Consider the following 22,157-nt stretch of genomic DNA (forward strand, 5'->3'; position numbering starts at 1 on the left):
CTTGATTTCCAATTCTTAGCCACCACAAAAAGAGCTACTATAAGTATTTTTGTACAAATAAGTCTTTTTCTCTTTTGGGGATGTTTGCAGGATATAAGCCTAGCAGGGGTGTTGCTGGATCAAAGGGTAGGTACAGTTTTATAGCCCTTTGGGCATAGTTCCAAATTGCTCTCCAAACTGCCTGTTCATATCCTTTGACAATTTATCAATTGGGGAATGACTTGTATTTTTATAAAAATAATGAGAAACGAGGCCTTTATCAGAGATACGTTGCAAAAATTCTTCCCCAATTTTCTGCTTCCCTTATAATCTTGGTTACATTAGTTTTGTTTGTGCAAAACTTTTTAAATTTATATAATAAAAAATGTCTATTTTACATTTTGTATTGCTATCTACATATTCTTTGGTCCTAAATTCTTCCTCTGTCCATAAATCTGACAGATAAACAGTTTCATGCTCTCTTAATTTGCTTATGGTATCACTCTTTATATGTAAATCATGTATGCATTTTGACCTTATTTTAGTATATGGTATGAGATGTTGGTCTATACCTAATTTATGTCATACTGTTTTCCAGTTTTCCCAGAAGTTTTTTTTTTTGGTGAGGCAGTTGGGGTTAAGTGACTTGCCCAGAGTCTGAAGCTGGATTTGAACTCAGGTCCTCCTGAATCCAAGGCCCATGCTTTATCCATTACGCCACCTAGCTGCCCCTTTCCCAGCAGTTTTTGTCAAATAATGAGTTTTCCAAAAGCTTGGATCTTTGGGTTTTTCATATACTAGATTACTATATTCACTCACTATAGTGTAATTTGTATCTATTCTATTCATCTGATCCACTTCTCAGCCAGTACCAGATTGTTTTGATAATGACTGTTTTATAATACAGTTTGAGATCTGGTACAGCTAGACTACCTTCTTTTGCAATTTTTTTCCGTTGATTCCCTTGATATCCTTGAGCTTTTGTTCTTCCAGATGAATTTTGTTATTATTTTTCTAGATCTATAAAATATTTTTTGATAGTTTGATTGGTATAGCACTAAATAAACTTAGCTAGGACTGTCATTTTTATTATATTGTTTCAGTCTGTGAGCAATTCATATTTTTCCAATTGTTTAGATCTGTGTGAAAAGTGTTTTATAGTTCTGGTCATATAGTTCCTGGGTTTGTCTTGGCAGGTAGACTCCCAAGTATTTTATATTGTCTACAATTATTTTAAATGGATTTCCTCTTTCTATCTGGTGTTGCTGGACTTTGTTGGTAATATACAGAAATGCTGATGATTTACGTGGGTTTATTTTGTAAGAACTTTGTTAAAGTTCTTAATAATTTCAAGTAGCTTTTTAGGTGATCTCTAGGATTTTCTAATATCATATTATCTGCAAAGAGCGATAGTTTTGTTTCCTCATTACCTATTCTAATTCCTTTAATTTCTTTTTCTTCTCTTATTGCTATAGCTAACATTTCTAGTACTATATTTAATAATAGAGGTGATAATAAACATCTTTGCTTCACCCCTGATTGTACTGGGAAGCTTCTAGCTTATCTGGGGATTCCTTTTGGGCATGGATTTTCGTCTGGACCCTACTAACTCTAAAATTTCATGACTGTGATTCTCTTTGGCACCCCTTTCTTCTTTTCCACTACCACTGTGGTTGTTTCTTAATGTTTAATCCTTGTTCCTGTTTTTTCTATCTACATTCTCTTTCTCTTAAGGAATTTGCCCTTAGCACTGTGCCTCGCAGATAGGAGGCACTTAAAAATGTTTACTGATTATCTATGTTCATGACTTTAAAGCCATGTGAATTACTGTAATATTTCTATCTTCAGTGCTAACTTTTACGTATTCAGCACTGAACTTCTTTCAAAAAAAATTTTTTTTCTTGGGTGACGCAATCAGAGTTTAGTGACTTGCCTAGGGTCACACAGCTAGTAAGTGTTAAGTGTCTGAGGCTGGATTTGAACTCAGGTGCTCCTGACTTCAGGGCCGGTGCTCTATCCACTGCGCCACCTAGCTGCCCCCAGCGCTGTACTTCTAGTTATTGAGTGAACATTTCCCCTTGGATAGCACCTGAAACTCAAAACATTCAAAACTGAAATTATCTTGCTCTCTACTAAATCCTACCAATCTCTCCTCTTCTCCTAGGAGGTTGAGGGTAAAGGGAAAAGAATATGCAAAATAAAAGTTTCAAATTCATCTCTGACTATTCCTTTTTTCTCCATTCCTATATTCAATGAATAGACATTTCTTCCTCTGCCCCTAATTCTTCCTTCATATTACCATTCATATCCAATCATTATTTTCTATTCTCACTGCAATCACCAATCCTTATAACTTTACATCTGACCATATTGTAATAATGTCTTTATTTAACTGCTTTTGTTGCTTTCTACCTCTTCTCCTTCTAATCAGTTTTCCTTAGCACTGACAAATCATTCTCCCCAAAACACTTCTTTAATCATGCCACTATGCCCTAATCAAAATCTTCAATGATTTCTTACTGCTTAGAATCCAAAGTCCTTAGAGGCGCCCACTTAAGGTGGGCTACAATATTGTTCTGTCCTGTATTTTGTACTTTACCTCTGATTTACTCCCATCAGAGCTGTCTGCTTCAGCCTAAGTGTTTTATACCCTAATAAAACATGTCGCATTAATTTCTGCCACTGCACCTCTACTTACCACTTCTTTTCCTTCTTCTCTGATAATTCAAATCCTATCCACTTTTCAAGGATTAACTCAAGGAACTTTTTTTTTGGAAGTTTTCTCTGCCCACTGTAGGCCACAGTATTCTTTTTCTTTTCTGACTTCCCATGGCACATTATTTATATCACTTATTTGGCAATGAGCTAGGTAATCAATTAATATTTTGAAAAGCACTTATTAAGCACCTATTATGTGTTAGGTGCTGGGGATATAGGGACAAATCATTCCTACCCTCAATGAGCTTACCTTCTACAGGGGGACATAACACATAAAATATATATTATCTTATACTGTCATGACATTGTTCATCTATATCATTTAGTGAGATGTGGGTTCCTTAAGAGCTTGACTATGACTTAGACTTATTTCTTTGTACACGTTATACATGCCTAGCACATATACTGCATACTCAATTATTTTTGAAATTGATGAATTAGTGAGAATTAATATGTCAAATAAAAGCTATAAATCAACTTTTAGTATTACAGAGTTGGAAGAAACCTTATAGGATATTTAATATTATTTCTCATCCAATGAAGGGATCTTGTCAATATTTTCCATCACGATTACTGGCACTCTGCTTATATGCCTTCCACTGATGGAAGCTATGTTTCTACCTCAAAGGCTACACTATTGGACAGCTATAATGGTTTGAAAGTTCTTTCTCATACATCTGTTTAACTGCCATCTATCAGTCCTATTTTCTGGAACAACACAAAACAAATTTATATTCCCTTTTATGTGACAATCATTTAAATATATGAAGAAAAATATCATGTCTCTTCTATCTCTAGACTAAGCTTCTCCATTCCTCCTGACAACAGTTAAGGTCTCTCACAATCCTGGCTGCCTTACTCTGAACACACTGTCAGTGCTCTTCTTAAAACATGGTGCTTGAAATTGAGTGATATTTCAGATGTGGCCTGAATAGTTTAGAGAAATAGTAACAGTACCTTACTTTCAGAGAGTGCTTTATAGATATAGAAGTACTTTCACATACATTATCTCATGTGATCCTTACAATAACTCATCCATCTAGACAGGAAAAGGATTATTTCCATTTTGTAGATGAGGAAATAGACAAAGGTCTGGAAGTATTAAAGGTCATATGACTTGTCCAAGGTCACATAGCTACTAAATGCCTGTGTCATGATTAATACTGTTTTCTGATGCTATACTTCTATGAATGTAAACTCAGAGTATATAGTTTTTTAGTAGTTATATTATATGACTAACTCATATTAAGCATGCTATGAACTAAAATTCCCATATATATTTTATATTAACTGCTATTAAATTCTAGTCATTAAAATACTGGCATTTGATTCAATATTGTTCCTGGATATTTAGGTATTCACATTTATTTTACAGATCTTATATAAGAAAAACATTTTTACAATTCTCAATTTATATTTTTTGATGTTCAATTTTACAATTTACCATTTCAGAAAAGTTTTTATTTGATTAGCTTAATATGAGATGCACGGTGGTATAGTAGACAGACAGCTAGTATCAAATCCAGAAAGACCTGTGTTCAAGACTTCCTTCTAGCACATAGTAGTTATGTGGCTCCTGGGTGAATCAACTCCCAGCCCAATTTGTAGCATGTTGTCATAAACTTCCCAATTTTGATCCCCAAATTAAAATGTAAATAGAAAATATTTAACAAGATAAACATATGATACATTATAAATACTGTTAATCTGTGGCTTTCTAAGTCATTATGTAGCCACAGAGAGGTATATTTCTGTCTGCTTTTCTGAATCATTTTTTTGTCCCCTAAATATACAAGTTTGCCAAGGTTTTGTCCAAACCTTTCTTTCTATTCTATCTTGTGGTAATCTCATTATCAATTTCCACGGCTTCAACGATTAATTCTATGCACACGACAAGAATTTCTTCAAATCAACATTCTATTCCTGTATTGGCAGTGGGGAAGGTTTGGGGTCAAAAATTCCTATCTCATCTTCGTTCCCTAAAATGTACTGATAATAGGGGCAGCTAGGTGGCGCAGTGGATAGAGCACCAGCCCTGGATTCAGGAGGACCCGAGTTCAAATCTGACCTCAGACACTTGACACTTACTATCTATGTGACCCTGGGCAAGTCACTTAACCCTCATTGTCCCCCCCCCCCCAAAAAAAAGTACTGATAATAAATAGCTTTTCTTTTTAGATACAGGCACCACTATGTTCTCTACCCAATGTCTGTTGCATCAGTAGTAGAGAAGAGCTAAAGCTGAAATTCCTAATGAGTTACTGTGTTTTTAGTCTATTAGGATACGTTATTTCTATTTCTGAACACAAGATATTCAAATGGATCTGTGATCTCAGTGATTTAGGATACAGGTTGAAACTCATCCACGCCTGACCCAAATATGCAACTCCTGTCCACGTTTCCCCAAAAGTTCAACTCAATATGCTGGAGGCCTTCTCTGCTTTCTTTTGATTGAAAGGGTATTAGTGGACAACTGAGGTGCTACATGTTATCCCTTGCTCTTGCCACACAACAACCAGCCCATTTTCTCTTCCTTTCATGTAATTCCTTGATGACAGTTTTCTCATAGTACAGTAGTTCTTGAAATAAACTTTTTGGGGGAGAAAGAGACTCCCCCCATTTTACATGATTTAAGAAAGGAGGAAAAAAGGAAACTATAGTAGATAAGCTCATGTTTTGTACCTAGGTGCACCATATATATGTACTACATATATGTCATACAGATGGAGTCTTATTTATGTTACATTTGGTGTTATTTGGCCTTTAAAAAGAAACAGCAGTAAATGTGAGGCTGTTTATGGGAATGAGGGGAATCTGAGGCATGGTTTATATATTTTTTTAAAATGTGCTTGTTTTCAATAGGAGGCTTAAAAGGCTTATTCAGAACTATATGACTTTTGTGCCTCATTCTAACACTGAGATTCTAATTCTGTGGCTACCATTCATTCAGTCAACAATATTAAATGTCTTCTATGTTCCAGGGAATGTTAGGTGCTGGGGATCCAAAACCAAAACAGTCCCTGTTGTTCAAGGAGTTTACATTCTATGCAAGGAGAAACAAAATGACCTCATATAAGTAAACACAAAGTATATAAAATATAGACAAAAGGGAAGGTAGAGAAGAGCATTAGTAACTGAGAGTGGAGTTTTGGAATCAGGAAGCTAGGAATTATAAGAGGTGGAGGTGTGGAGGACGTACAGCCCAGAAATGGGAGGCACTTGTCCAAGGACAAAGAAGTGGGAGATGAAATGCTGTGTACAGGAAATGGCAATTAGGCTAGTTTGGCTCTGTATAATGTGAGAAGGAATAATGAATATTCCCCAGAAAGAGAGTTGGGAGTGAGAATGTGTGAAAGTTAGAAAGATTATTGATTGTTACTTGATTAGTAATTGCAGTAACTCACTGGAATCAAGTAAATTATGAATTAAAGTAATATTTCACTGTACAGGCCTTAGGATAAGAATTTATAAGGACAGCCTGGACTCTTGTCCAGGATGGGAAGAGGGAGGGCGAGTCCCTGAAATCGTAAGATGTTCTGCCTGCATAAATTAGGGGCTGCTTTACACAGGACTTTTCAGAGAATGCAGAGAATGTCTTTTCCCCATAACCAGGAGCCTAGAGATCCCCTCTTCTGAGTCAGGCCATTTGTAAGCCCATCCTTATGCATGATATAGGCCAATTACTGTGTTAGTTTAATTTTCATCGCAGAACTACTTTTAACTCATATGAACTATTATCTTTTCACTGTATTAAAAAAAGCTGTTCTGGCTATCAGAGGCATCCTTGATGGTTGGAGAGTCTTGAATCTCTTTTTATTAGTAATTAGTAAGTAGTCTTGCTAATAAATTGATCGTGCTTGGATTTTTGTGCCTCAGTTAATCATGACAAATGTGAAGTGCTTTAAATGCCAACCAGTAGAATTTATATTTTAACTTTAATACAACTGGGAGCCACTGGGGGTTTCTTGATTAGGGAAATGACATGTTCAGACCCAAGCTTTTAGGAATTTCAATTTCTTAGCTATGAGGACAATGAAGAGAAGAGAGACTGGAGGCGTGGAGGAAACTACTTGGTAGGATACTTTAATATTGCCTTATCTTCTTCATGAGTTCCATACCTACACCTCTAATTCCTTATTGGACATTTCTTCTTGGATATCTTATTGGCACTTAAACTCTATGTAAGCCACACTCTCCCTCCAAATAGTTCCTCTTCCTGACTCATTTACTTCCATGATAAGACACCCATCTAGGACGGTCAGGAAATGGGAAGACCCATCAACATTAGGAGTACCCCTCTCCTTCCCCACCTCAACCAAGAGGTATCCCCTCTTCCAGAATATCTGATAATCCATCTAGGACAGCCTGGGGGTAAAAGGACCCCCCTCCCCCAAGCATGAAGTGCCTGGTATATAGTAAGTACTTAAAAATTGATCTCTCTCTCTGTCTCTCTCTGTCTCTCCCCTCCCTCCCCTCTCCTCTGCTCCCCTCCCACTATCTAAGCTGGAGATCTTGGAGTCATCTTTGATGATTTTTAATTCAATTTAATAAACATTTACTGCCTACCACATGTAGAGGAACACACTGCCTAGGCCTCTTATACTTCATCAGTACTTGCTTTGAATTATTTCTTCATCCATCCTTTTCTATTTCACTTGTTAGAGAGTTATCTTATACTCATTCCATTACATTTAGGCCACTTTTTTTTTTTTGGTGGGGCAGTGAGGGTTAAGTGACTTGTCCAGGGTCATACAGCTAGTAAGTGTCAAGTGTCTGAGCCTGGATTTGAACTCAGGTCCTCCTGAATCCAGGGCCAGTGCTTTATCCACTGTACCACCTAGCTGTCCCTAGGCCACTTTCAATAGCATCTCTCCTAAATGATTTTCTGACTCCAGTCTCCAAGTCAGCTTAGGCAATAATGATAGCTATTCTTCCTATAGTATCACTCTGATCTCATCACTCTTTCCCAAAATTGTTCATTAGCTCCTTCACTGCCCACTATGACAAAGTCCAAACTCTAATTTGGCCCCAAACTTACTTTTCAGTCTCTTTTCTCGCTACTCCCTACATACAAAACTATGTAGTCTATCCAAACTGAACTGCATTTAAAAGTGAACACACCTCTTTAATGTTTGCAAAATGCTTTATTTCACTGCCTCATTTGAGACTTGAGACTAACCTGTGGGGTAAAAAAAATCTCCCATCTTCTGCTACCTATATTCACAGAAATTCCAAGTATCCCTTAAAACCCAGCTTCAAAACTCCATCCTTGAAAAAGAGCTGATCAAATGCTTTACCTGAAGTTATCTTACTCTCTTTTGAATTACTAGAATACTTTGTTAATACCACTCCTAGGGCATTTATCATGCAAAGAAATAGCCTTGTATTATAGATATCTGTATAGGCAAAGAGTGTGGCCACAGACTTCTTTGTATTCTGTATAATGCTTCACAGATTGTGAATGAAGGAATTTAATGAACTAGAGATCAACTGGAACTTTGAATGCCAAGTTACATCCAAAATCCTTAGCCTGGCATTTGAGTTCCTCTATAACCTGATTTTCCATGACTCTTTTATACAATCTAATCCCTCTATATTGCCCAAACATGCTCTGGGCCTTCCCCCTTAACTACCATTTTCACTCCCTACTTCTTTACACTTAATTCCCTTCAGTCATCAGTGATTAACTCCTTTCCTGAACTCTTGTAGCCCTTATATGAACATTACTTACTTGGCACTTAGTTTATGTTAGAAAACTTTTAGATTGTCTTTTTATATCTACTGTTTATACAGCATACATCCCAGACTATAAGTATTTTGAGAATAGGGAGATACTTTCATATATTTCTAGGGCCTAGAAGAGTACCTTATACATAGGAGGTTCTCAGTATATGTTGCTGATGACCATGGTGACAAAATATTGAGTTAAAGGTTACTTTTGAAAAGTGCAGGCTTTCAAATTAATATGGCCCCATGAAATGCATCATATTATTTTTTTAGGCCTCCTGAATGGCAAGCAAATTGCCTGAAGCCTGAAGGGGAGTAAATGGAGTCCCTAACCTTTAAAAGAGAAAGGCTGAATGCTCCCAGAAAAGTAGCAGATAGTAGATAACTTTGAATTCTGTAAATAGAATTAGAATTCTGTTTCTTGTGACAGGGATACTAGGAAAGGGTCTGGAGATTAACTTGGAGTGGTAAATACATTGGAATAAAAATCTCTCTAGCCTTAGTTAACTGGCCAGATACTGTGGGTGACCTGGAATAGGTGCACTTTGGGGGAAGATGGATGGATGAGGGAGAGGATGAAATACTTGGGGTATAGCCTCTAAATGACCTCAGGTTTTGAGAGATTATGAAGGTTTCCTTGAGTTAATCATTTAGAACCACAATAAGAAACTGGGACAGAGTATTCAGCTCCATCCCCCTCCTTGTTATACTAATTTCAGGGTTTCAAAGCTTTGTGACTTTATTGATGTTGGATACTTTATCCTTTAACACAAACAGTAATCCTTTTACAATTTAAGAGAATGCTAAGTTTCTGTGGTTGAAAAATAACCTTCATATAAGAAAAAAAGGCGAGGAGCCTCTTGAAATGCAACGAGACTGGTCTTTGGCTGCCTAACCTATGCTCTTCACTGGGCCCATCTTGGAAAACTTTTCAATTTGGTAGGATTTTCCTAGAGTTTGTCTTCTGTAAGCAGTACCCTTGAAAACCCAGTACTATGGAGAGCCCCACAGTGGGGCACCAAAATGGGACTTTATTGGACTATCATCATCTTTGCCACAGAACAATTTTCTCTTTAATTCCTGTGGTAAGCAATTAGATATGTGCAATTATGTAAAACATTACCATATTAGTCATTTTGTACAAGAAAACTTGAATAAAAGAAAAAAAAGAAACAAAGTGAAAAATAGCAGTCTTCTTCAGTCTGTGTTCATCAATATCAGTTCTTTCTTTGGAGGTGGATAGTATGTTTCAACATTAGTCTTTTGGAATTGTCTTGGATCATTGTATTGCTGAGAGTAGTTAAGTCATTCATAATTCTTCATCAAACAATATTGCTGTCACCATGCACTGTGCACTATTCTCCTGGTTCTGCTCACTTCACTATACATCAGTTCATACAAGTCTTTTCAGGGCTTTCTGCAATCATCCTGCTTGTCATTTCTTACAGCACATCCATCATCATCATATACCACAGCTTGTTCAGCCATTCCCCAATTGATGGGCATTCCTTTGATTTCCAATTCTTAGCCACCACAAAAAGAGCTGCTATAAATATTTTTGTACAAATAGGTCTTTTTCTCTTTTTTTGGGATGTCTTTTCCCCAAAGGATTCTTAACCTCTTCCCTACTCTCCCTTGCTTTCCTCTAGCAGAGCTAAGGCCCTCCTATTTTGGAAGAATATTTCCCTCAAAACTGTGGCATTTATTTTCTATCTGTGATGATTTTCAATCGAGAGGGATTTGCTTTCAGTTGGCCATTAGCCTTTCCTTCCTAGGACACAAATGACTAACTGCTTGATATAAGTGAATCACTTTTAAGCACTTTGTATGTCCTTGTTTTCTATAATTTCTTTTCCTCTTTTCTAAGTTTGAAACATTCAGCCTAAAAGGATTACAAAGGGGCTGCGTATGAGTCAGGGAGAAATAAATTTAAAGAACTATAGGAGAATGTTTCTCATATGTTTAAACTTCATATTACTAAAGTTCTTTAATTCAGTAGATTAGGTGGAAAATTCCCCAGGGATACTGATGTCTCAAAATGAGTTTACAGAAGTAGGTTTTATTTCAAAAAGCTGAAATTTCCTATCTTGGTATGATTTTTCTCCCCCTTCTCCCCACTTATGGCTCCTCTATAAAGAACTCAGAGTAGCTTTAAAGGAAGCTGTGCATAATGAAGAGATAGGCATCAAACTGAATATAATGAGGACTTGTCATTTGATTTTCAAGTAAATGATGATGGTTTCATCAGTACACTGATATGTGGCTATAAGAATCAGACCTGTGAAGAGTAGGCTAGTAGGCTGAGTGACTGACCTACATCTAGGTATCAACACTTAAAAATAAAGCCATCAATCTTTAACACATTATCTTTCTTTTCTTTTTTTTTGGGGGGGGGGCAGGGCAGGGCAGTGCCCAGGGTCACACAGCTAGTAAATGTCAAGTATCTGAGACCGTATTTGAACTCAGGTCCTCCTGAATCCAGGGCCGATGCTTTATCCACTGTGCCACCTAGTTGCCCTCAAAGCATTATCTTTCAAAAAAAGTTTTTAAAAATGTGAACAGCACATATTAATAAAGGTGGATTCAATCAGGAAACTAGTGATATTATAAGCACTACTTTTTAACAAGCCCAGACTTTTTTCTTCCCTTACAAAGGAAAAATTTTATTTTGAAAAATTAACATGGAAAGCTAGTGATTAGAAGCCCAAATATAAAGTAGGCAGCATGTGGTACCATACCACTGGTGCCCCCCTTTTGAATTTCAAGAAATTTTTAGTGAGATGAGACTATGTTTACAACACCTAATATTTCAGTAATATTTTAAAAGTGGAATACATTGTAGATTTTGATACACAGAGTAGGGACAGGAGTTGTACTCTGAACCTGTGTGTTATTATCCAGAAGCTTAAAGTCAACACATCGACTTCATCTTCATTTGCCTGGATATATCCCTAGCATTATCATAGAGCTATTATAGAGTATTTAAGATTTCACAGACCTCTGCACGTTTTTCTTTAGTAAAATCATGTGTTCTATTTTCATTCCTTTGGAATTAAATGGAAAATTTCATTTCCTTTTTTGATTAGTGTTTGCTTCTCAGCTTTCTCTGTGGAATTACAATGCCTGAACTAAAGTATTATTCAAGAAAGGTCTTTTGTTCCTTTTCCCTGCTTCTTTTCTTGTTCTCACTTGCATGAAGAAAGAGAACAAAAAAGAGGGTGACACTAAAAGTATTTTTTTTTTTTGACCAACATAGGATCAACTAAAATTTTAAAAATGCTTTAGCCCTGATTTGTTTCTCTTTAACTTGATAATGAACAGCCTGAATGAGAAGAAAGTTAGCTGGCTGGGACTGGTTGGCTGAATGATTTATAGCCATACTGTACTACGGACACACCTCATTTTACTGCACTTCACACTTAATGTTTTTTTTTTTTTGAATTTTTTTAATGAACTGAATGTTTGTGACAACCCTATGTTGAGAAAGTCTAATAGCACCATTTTTCCAACAGCATGTGCTCACATTCGGTCTCTGTTGCATTTTGGTAATTCTCACAATATTTCAAACTTTTTCACTATCATTATATCTCTTATGGTGATCTGTGATCATTGATTTTTTTTTTAAGTGAGGCAACTGGGGTAAAGTGACTTGCCCAGGGTCACACAGCTAGTAAGTGTTAAGCGCCTGAAGCTGGATTTGAACTCAGGTCCTCCTGAATCCAGGGCCGGTGCTCTATCCACTGCACCACCTAGCTGCCCCTTGATCATTGATTTTGATGATACTACTGTAATTATTTTGGGGTGCCAGGAACTGCCTCCAGGCAAACTTAATAAATAAATGTTGTGTGTGCTAAATTCTCTACTGACCAGCTATTCACCTTTCTCTCTCCCTTTCCTTGGGCCTCCCTATTCCTTGCCACACAATAGTTTTGAAATTAGGCCAAGTAGGTTCAAGTGAAAGGAAAAGTGAGCTGATGAGGCAAACTTCATTGTGGTCTTATGTTAAGAAATTGCCACAGCCACATTAGCCTTTAGAAACCATCAAAACTGAGGAAGACCCTCCACTAGCAACAAGGTTATAACTTGCTGAAAGCTCAGATGATGGTTAGCATTTTTAGCAACAAACTATTTTTTAAATTAAGTTATGTACATTGCTTTTTTAGACAAAATACTATTGCACACTTAATAGACTACAGTATAATATAAACAAAACGTTTCTATGCACTGGGAGACCAAAAAATTGGTGTGACTTGCTTTATTGCAGTAATCGTGTTATAGCAGTAGTCTGGATCTGAACCCGCAATATCTCCAAGGTATGCCTATACTTCATCTTGGAAGGAGAAAACAAAGGCACAGGCCTAGAACAGGCAGGGCTGGGTATGGCACTATGCATTGTTATTAACTAACAATATTGAGCAGAATCTACATGGATACCAAATATGCCACTAGGAATTCTGCTCTTGGGGAATTTACCTTTTCTACTGGAACATTTGGCAAAGGAGACACCCTCTTATTTCTGGAACCCAGTGGTCCAAAGACTCTGAAGTCTCTGTTTTCTCCTCTTTACAAGCAGGTCTAGAAAATCCTTACTACGCTCACAGAATTAAAGGTATTATTTAGAAGTGGAAGGGATCTTAGAGAAAAATCTAAGCAAACTTCTTCATTTTAGCAATGAGGAAACTGAGGTCCCAAGAAATTGATTAGTCCAAGAGAACGTGGAGGCTTGCTGGCAGAACCAGAACTAGGACCTAGGTTTCCGGATGTCAGCACAGTGGCTTCTGTGTACTATATCACCCTGGCCATTCAAATTCTGTTTCTGAAAATTCTTCATCAAGACCTATGTCCTCTATGAAGTTCTATGTTCTCTAAAGACAACTAAAACAGATGCATAAAACCGTAAATCCCCACCCTTTGTGTCCCTTATTATACTGAGCATATTTTCCTTTCCTTTCAACTTGACAGCATCCTGGTCTATTAGTCAAAAATTATAATCAGAACCTGACTAAATCAAGGTTTAATTTGCTACACAGTACATCACAGGGACTTAGAAAACATAAAATCATTTGGGGAAAAAAAAAGAAATGGAATACTTAAAGACTCACATGGTGCTGGTGAGAGTACCATCCAAGAATGTATATGGCATCTTCACCCCTCTCCCCACAACTCTATCACCCTCATCAATTCCCTCCACCCCTCCCCCTTCGACCTCTACGAGCATGGATCAGCTACTGTGGCCCAAAAATTTGTCATCTAGTGACCACACTTATGAGGATTAGTTTTTGTAAGCTCAGATAACAGACACAGATCATCACCACCAGCTTACATACTTGAAACCTTTCTGGGTTGGTAGGATCTGCTTGGAACCTGTGGTTCCTTGGCATAGAATGATCACTTTTATGCCGATATTGAGCAGAGGAGAAGGATTTCAGTGGCAGTAGTATCCCAAATTATAAATCACTATTATTCTTATACACTCATAGGAATATAATATTTCTAAAATATTTGATTAAAACATAAAGAAATATATTAAATTCATGCTTTCATTTAAAAAGGAATAGTTTTAATTGTTGAAATATTATTAATAAAGAAATTAGAATTATAACCTTGTATGCAAAACATTACAAAGGAGGGGATGGAAGACTACTAAAAATATTGCTTCAAACAAAAAGCAGTGGAGGAGAAAATGAGTCTAGAGTTATATGGCAGTTAAAGTCAACTAAGTTAGATTATTCCAAGCACATTCATAGATGAAACTAGGAGGACAACAAATAGAAACAAAAATAGAACAGATAACCTGGCATTACTATTATACTCTATTTTCATCATTGTTGACAAAAGAACTACCATACTTGGAATGTAACACTGCAGTGTTCAATGAGCTATATAAGAAGTGGAAAGAGCGTTTAGGAAGAAATAAAGAAGCACAGCTTGATCAGAACAAATATACACATGCACACACACACACACACACACACACACACACACGAAATCCATTTGGAAGGTGATGCAATCTTAAAGGGAATCAGGATACAGCAAAGAGAGGAAGATTCCTAAAGCATGGCGAAGATCACAAACTGTATTAACACTAGAAAAAGAAGTTCAGGAAGGAAGCAGTAGCCACTAACCTCCATTATCTACTTTCTCATCTTTAGAACATTCATGACAGAAAAGGTCTGTGTCATTCAGGGTATCCTCAACATAACTGTAACAAGGCAGCCTTCTGCAGACTATTTTCCACAGCAGATCACCATCTTCAGTTCTATAACTAACTGAGAAGTATAAAGAATACATGACCTCACTCTGTCTTTTGCTTGCTGATCACAATTTTTTTTTTAATTGGTAGAGGAAGATGTATAAAACTCTCTTCTCCAAATGTTTATCTCATACCTATGTTCGAATCATGTAAAAGCACTTGGTAAATGAATTCACAGAGATAACTCTGTTTAATGAGCCTTTAAGACTATATAAGTTGTATAGAAGATGCTGACTAGCACTGGTGGAAGGAGTTTCTTCACAGCAAGTTCTGGATACTTCTGAATACCAGTGGAATCACAGGTCCAGAACAACTACAACAAAAACGAGCTCCTTATTATTAATATCAAGTGAGGCACAAATCAGGAAAACATGATCACATAAGGTATTTTTCAGTGTCCCAATGAATATCCTATGTAGTTCAAATGAAAGATGGATTCCCTATAGATAGAAAGGTTGTTCTGATGTTCCTGTTTGGAGAACACATTGTGCAACTTACATAAAGCCATTGAGAACCACAGTACCTTTTCAATCAGCTTATTACTTTTGTACTAAACAAAAGTCTGATTAACTGACCCACTCCCTGGGTTGGGGAGGAGGAACCTTCCCTATCCAGTAGTTTGTTGGTAAATGTTTTGTGTTTAACAAACTGTCTCTCCAGGGGAAAAAAAAAAAAAAGCCCAGTAGGTACTTAGGTTTCATCAGCATTATTAATACTTTCTGAAGTTTAGATAATCAACATAACAATAAGCCAAGTCTCCATAGTTTGTTGACTTCCAAGGTGTGAATACTAACACTGAAAATTTACTAGTTTCCAGGTAGGGCTACACAAGCACACCCTTGAATCTATTCCTATTTTCTCTTGCTCTTCCACATTGCCTTTAAAATAGGAAATGTACCTAAACATGACAAGTATGACAGTATACTAGACCTGTAGGGGACCTTGGAGACCCCTCTATCTTGTTCAGCTCCCACATTTTATGGTTGAGGAAACAGGTCCTAAGAGGTGAAGGAACTTACCCTAAGGTCTTATAGTTAAGTACGTGGTAGCCACAAAATACTGGTGATACTTTCCCTAAGTCCCTCCACACTTTTCATTTAGGTCTTTTCTCTTTCTGGACTGTGTTCTACACTCAAGAAAAAGCAGGATGACTTCCTTTTTTTCTTGTTTCTATAGCTAATAATAACTAGCATATCTATCATGCTTTAAGGTTTGCAAAACACTTTATAAATATTTCATTTTATGATGAGCAGGCAGATTTCAGAAAAACATGGAAAGACTTAAGTGGACTGATTCTGAGTGAAATGAGCAGAACCAGGAGAACATTGTAACAGTAACAGCAACATTGTGTGATAGACTTATCTCAGCAATACAATGATCCAAGACAATTCCAAAGGACTCATGATGGAAAATGCTCTCCATATCTAGAAAAAGCAACTGTGGAATCTGGACGCAGATTGAACCATACTGTTTCTACTTTTTTTTGTTTTCTCCTTTTGTTCTGATTCTTCTTTCACAACATGACTAATGCAGAAATAGATTTACTGTGATTGTACATATATAACTTATATCAGATTGCTTTCTGTCTTGGGGAAGGGAGAGGGAAGGAAGGGAGGGAGAAAAATTTGGAACTCAAAATCTTATAAAAACAAATGTTGAAAACTATCCATGTAACTGGAAAATAATAAAATACTTTCACGATTAAAAGAATATTTCATTTTATTCTCACAACCACCCTGGGAGGTAGGTACTATTATTATCATTTTACAGAAGAGGAAACAAAGGCAGGTGGAGGTTATGACTTGCCCAGGATGTCACAGCTAGTAAGTGTCTGAGTCTGGATCTGAACTCAGAACTTCCTGACCCCAGGCCCAGCCACTGCACCAACTAGCTTGTTTATATCTTTTTCAAATACACAATGAGCAAAGTCAATGGAATAATAAGAGCTAACATTTCAATGGCATTTAAAGGTTTATAGAGTGTCTTAGAAATATTATTTGATCTTCAAAACAACTCTGTGAGGTAATTACTGCAAATATTATACCTATTTTATAGACAAAGAACCTGAGGCTAAATGACTTGTCATAGTTGTATTACTTTTAAGTATCAGGGCCAGGACATAAACGTAGGTTTTCTGATTGAGTCTAAAGACTGTTTTAGTCTCAGGAGCTGAAATGTCAGTGAGATGCACATAGTGTTCAATGTATGCCTGCTTAGTCTACAGGTGTCTCATAAGTATAAACTAGTCCCCTTGCTGAGGGAGGGAGAGATGTGGAGGGTGGAAGGATCCCGGAGGCAACAGAGAAATACTATAGTTTATTGAGTAGGGAGGTGACACAGTCAGACCTTCTTTTCCTTTAGGAAAACTACTTTGATAGACTGACCAATCACTGGACATAGACTAGAATGGAAGAAATTAATATTAATCTTGACATTCTTTCTGTAACAGAAAACAGAAGGCAAAAGGAAGATGTAGGTAAATGAAAGGATGGTTCTTCTTTATTTGGTTCTTCACAGAGAACCAAATAAAGAAGTTGGCAGTTTTATTTGTTGTATTCAATGCTAATAATAAACATTTCATGAGATATCTCAGTGTCTTATATTAGAGTGCTCATGATGATAACAATGATACTTCATATTTACGTAGTGCTTTGAAGTTTGCAAAGTTCTTTACAAATATCTCATTTTTATCCTCACAACAACTCTGGGATATATGTACTACTTTCATTCAAATTTTATGGATGAGGACACTGAGACAGTATTTAAGTGATTTGTTACAGCTAGCAAGTACACAAGGCTGGATCTGAACTTGGGTCTTCCCAAATCCAGGTCCTGCACTCTATCCACTGAACTACCAAGCCTTACCAACATTTGTAAAGATTGCAATGAATGGTTTATATGGGGGATAAACTGAGCTTTGAAGGAAACTAGGATTCTAAGAAGTGGAAATGAGGAGGGAGTGGATTTCAGGTATGAGAAACAGTCTGTGCAAAGACATGGAGATAAGAGGTGGAATGTCATGTTTGGCCAGTTTGATTGGACCAGAGGAAATGTATCATAAGGCTGGACCCTTAGAATGGAACCAAGTTAGGAAGGGACTGAAATGCCCAACAAGAGTTTATATTTGATATTTTTTTTCTTTTCAGGGCAATGAGGGTTAAGTGACTTGCCCAGGGTCACACAGCTAGTTAGTGTCAAGTATCTGAGGCCAGATTTGATCTCAGGTCCTCCTGAATCCAGGGCTGGTGCTTTATCCACTGCGCCACCTAACTGCCCTATATTTGATATTAGTAATAGAATTTCTTTACCTCATCCTTTGCCAAAGATGCCAGTATATGAGACAGAGGGAGTCATTTGAAAAACATCATACTGTTTCTAATGCAGTTTTCTCAAGATTTCTGTACTTTGCTGATGCTAGTATACATTACTTTGTGTGCATTACTAATGTCCTTTGTAAGTGATCAGAAAAGTTTTTGTTATGTATGAAGCAAACTAACTTCTACATCTCTGCAACAAAAATTTATTTTTGTAATTAAACTAAGCACATGAACTTCATTTTGTTGTAAAATAGGCAATCAGTATCAATACTTGGACTATACCATCTGTATTAGAGCTACGAAACGGAAAACCAATACCAAGGCGAGAGGAGTCTGAATGTGTTGCTTGATTATTGTGGGATGATTGAAAAATATAGCAAGAAAATCATCAGTAGTTACATTTAAAGTGAGTTCAGTGCACAGAATTTTATTTAGTAAAAATGGTTTTAAAATACATTTTTATAGGTATGACAGAAAAAAGCCCTACTCTGGTCATGTTATCCACGGGAAATGGCACTGGTGACCTGACATTATGTCATTAAAGAAAATGGAGAAACAAAAAAAAGTTGGTTGGTCAGTCAGTCATGCAGAGAAAGTGCAAGAGAGCTGATGGATAATGTGTTTGTTCTTTGGATATCCACACAATATCAAGAGTGGTAGAGAATGGTGTCCAGCACAATGTGGACAAAGGGTTGTAAAGTAGAGAAGGAATAGTTGATAGCCTGTGAAATTAACCACTGCAGAAGTACTACCCACAAGGATGAGGTGACTTTGCAACTAAGGATCAAAATAGCAGAAAACTAGAAGCTGATTTTTGGTGACAGGAAACATTTGTGAAGGTCTGGTTTTGTGAATGTTTGTTTAGTGCTGAGAATTCGGAGATGCAGCCAAGAAACTTCATTTTGTCTATTCTCCATGTTTTAGTAAAAGCCAGTTCTGGGAGTAAAACTGTTTGTTTGCTTTTTAGTGAGGCAATTGGGGTTAAGTGACTTGCCCAGGGTCACACAGCTAGTAAGTGTTAAGCGTCTGAGGCCGGATTTGAACTCGGGTACTCCTGAATCCAGGGCCGGTGCTCTATCTACTGCACCACCTAGCTGCCCCTGGAAGTAAAACTGTAATTGGGAATATAACAAGTAATTTTACACCTGTAAATACTGAGAGTGAGTTGGGTCACATAGGGCCATCTATAGTCTGACTCATTCCCTAAACTGAAGAGATGGTAGTTAGATATTATTTTCTTTCTTTCCGATTCCTATAACAAATTTCCCTACCTGAAACACTGAGGAATCAGAAACAATTAAAGGCAGGGACCCCAAATGGTTTTAAGCAACTTTAGTTTCTTATAAGTTTTATTCTTGCCAATTACATGTTTTTTGTTTTTTTTTGTTTTTTTGTTTTGGTGAGGCAATTGGGGTTAAGTGACTTGCCAAGGGTCACACAGCTAGTAAGTGTTAAGTGTCTGAGGCTGGATTTGAACTCAGGTACTCCAGAATCCAGGGCCAGTGCTCTATCTACTGCATGCCACCTAGCTGCCCCACATGGTTTTTTAAAAAAGAAAAACCATTTTTGCAAATGTTAATAATATGGCTTTTAATTCTTATGGCCAATGTGATTGTTAAGCACATTATTTCTTAAATTACCCCTACTTCCACTAGATCTTTCCACAAATGTGTCCCTTATACTGTTGTAAGAATAATATGTCTTTCAAAGTAAGATAAGACCACCTCATTCATCTGTCCCAGAATCTCTAGTTGCTCCTGCTGCCAATCCAGTGAAGATCAAATTCCTTTGTTTATCACTCTAGGTGGAGAAGCCAAACTTGCCCATCCCATTTCTAGGTCTTGCTATGAGCTCTTCTGCCTCTATTCATCCATTTGATAATCCTCTGCCTTTGCTCGCCCTTTCCTTCCTTCCCTGCAGAATTGTCATACATCCTTTAAAAGTAATTAAACTGTGACCTCAATGAAGCTTTCCCTGATTTACCAGCCCTACAACCAACCTTCTCCTTTTGCCCTCACACAGCAGAATAGAGAAGCTGCTGGCAAAGAAAATGGCCATTGATGGTGGGTATGGGGACACTGGAGCCTGGAAAGATCGCTGGAACCTATAAAGAAATTCCTTGAGTGATGTGGACCATTCAAACACCCTGTGCCAGATAATGGTTATAGTAATTTGTCTGTCATATCCCCTAAGAGATGATAAGCTGCCTGGGGGTAGGGACCGTATTTTTATTGAAACTTTAGATCTTTGGGCCTGGCAAAGTGCTATGCATGGTTATACTTAAAGAAATTTTTATGAATGAATGAAATTATATAAGCTATGATTCAGAAACTAAGATAGGTACAGTACATTCTCTTCATTTGCAGAGAAATCCTTATGAATGAGGAAGTCCATTTCGATTTAACTCAACAAATATTCACTAAATGGCTACTTATAATAAGCCCAATGCCCTAAACAAAAAGCTAGCCCCTGCCTTCACAGAACTGAAACTCCACTTGTAAATACATTCTTCTGGGAATCTATTTATAAGCAGGGATGACAGAATTGGGAAAAGCAAACCACTGACATACCAAGAAACCAGTTTCTATAAAGGACCCAGAGAATGTTCTAGCATCGAGCTTCAAATGTGATCATCTTTCCCTCACCTCTGAGCTCTTCTTGGTGGGTTAGTCTAGGGAAAAGTGGTCAGTGAGGTACACTCAGAACCCCTCCAATACTTAACAGTTTCCATTCTAAAAGGCTGTCTTTCTAAGAGACCCTTTGTGAGAAAGGCTTGCATGGCATAAGGGGGAAGGAGGAGTCGGGAATAGGGGGCGGCAATGGATTTGATACTGAAGAGGAGCCCCTAACCTACCGCTTTAAAGGAGAGGGCCCCACACTAAGCACGAGAAACTGAAAATTGTGGTTCTGTATCTTCTGAGGGCTTCTAATATACTGACAATCCAAAGAAAACACTTGTCTCTCTTTTCTAGATTTTGAGGCAGTGTGGTTTTTCCATATTTCTTTTTGCTTTGGATATATGAATTCATGGACTGGTAGAATTCTCTTAGCTGATGCAGGTCTACAACTCACCTGCATCTTATGGTTGTAGAGACTCAGGAGCGCCGAGAGAGTAAAGAGGTTTGCCAGCTCTGGGGGCAAGGACACAACTTGAACCCATGGATACACAGTTAGCTGCCTGTCTATCCATGGGGTAATGAAATCTCTCTTTTTTTTCTTGGCCTACATTTATACAATTTGCTAAAACCACCACTTCACTTTGCATATGTTCACATGCCTACAGGTTCAAGCACTGTCTTTTAATCAAAAGATTAGCAACTTATAAGTAGTCAGCTATGCTGAAATTGAACTCTTTATGGTGCAATCACTACTTTTTAAACTGCATAGTGATGCTTTCTAAAAGAACCAATTTCAGCATATTTGCATTAAAAATCAGATTTAACAATTGGTTCGCAATCATAATGTCAAAGCTAGAAGGGTTTAATACTAAGTGCAAAAAAACTGGACTCATTTTCAAGGACTGTCTTTTAATGGCCACAACAAATTTAGAAAAAAAGGTTTTCTTTCCTTACATAAAAAAAAAAAAAGAAATTGAATAATAAGCTACCGCAAGGGAAGATTCATGGTATTAAGTTTTAACCTGTCATTGAACTATTTAAAGCACTTTAGCCTCACTTATTTAATGTGTGTGTATATACACACACCTGTGTAGTGTATGTACATGCATCATATATCTCTCTCACACACATACATACCTGAAGGAAAATTCTTCCAATTCCACTCAACAACTGAGGTTCTTGTTCTGGGTAGTATTTGATAACTGAATGATATGCATCTACAGCAAGTACATAATCCTAAGAGAAGAAAACAAAGCCACAGTTTAAAATTCAGAAATCACTTTCACCTTTATTTATACTCATTTTAGTCAGCCAGTCAATAAGCATATATTAATTGTCTTACTACTGTAGAAGCAACTTTTGTTTTTGTTTTCTTTTTTTCAGTGAGGCAATTGGGGTTAAGTGACTTGCCCAGGGTCACTCAGCTAGTAAGTGTTAAGTGTCTGAGGTCGGATTTGAACTCAGGTACTCCTGAATCCAGGGCCGGTGCTCTATTCACTGCTCCACCTAGCTGCCCCTGTAGAGGCAACTTTTGATACAGTGAAA

The 22,157-nt window shown here is 37.2% G+C and overlaps 1 protein-coding gene across 1 annotated transcript in view; it reads right to left on the reverse strand.

Annotated features, from left to right (window-relative positions):
* The window catches only part of TRAPPC12 (trafficking protein particle complex subunit 12), a 146,436-nt gene that overhangs the window by 10,204 nt on the left and 114,075 nt on the right, over positions 1-22,157 (reverse strand). The window contains exon 9 of the mRNA XM_043988185.1: positions 21,750-21,848. Coding sequence (XP_043844120.1) covers positions 21,750-21,848 — 99 coding nt within the window. The remainder of the gene's footprint in view (positions 1-21,749; positions 21,849-22,157) is intronic.

Source organism: Dromiciops gliroides, chromosome 2 (genome assembly GCF_019393635.1).
Source record: "Dromiciops gliroides isolate mDroGli1 chromosome 2, mDroGli1.pri, whole genome shotgun sequence".
In the NCBI taxonomy this organism is placed as follows: domain Eukaryota; kingdom Metazoa; phylum Chordata; class Mammalia; order Microbiotheria; family Microbiotheriidae; genus Dromiciops; species Dromiciops gliroides.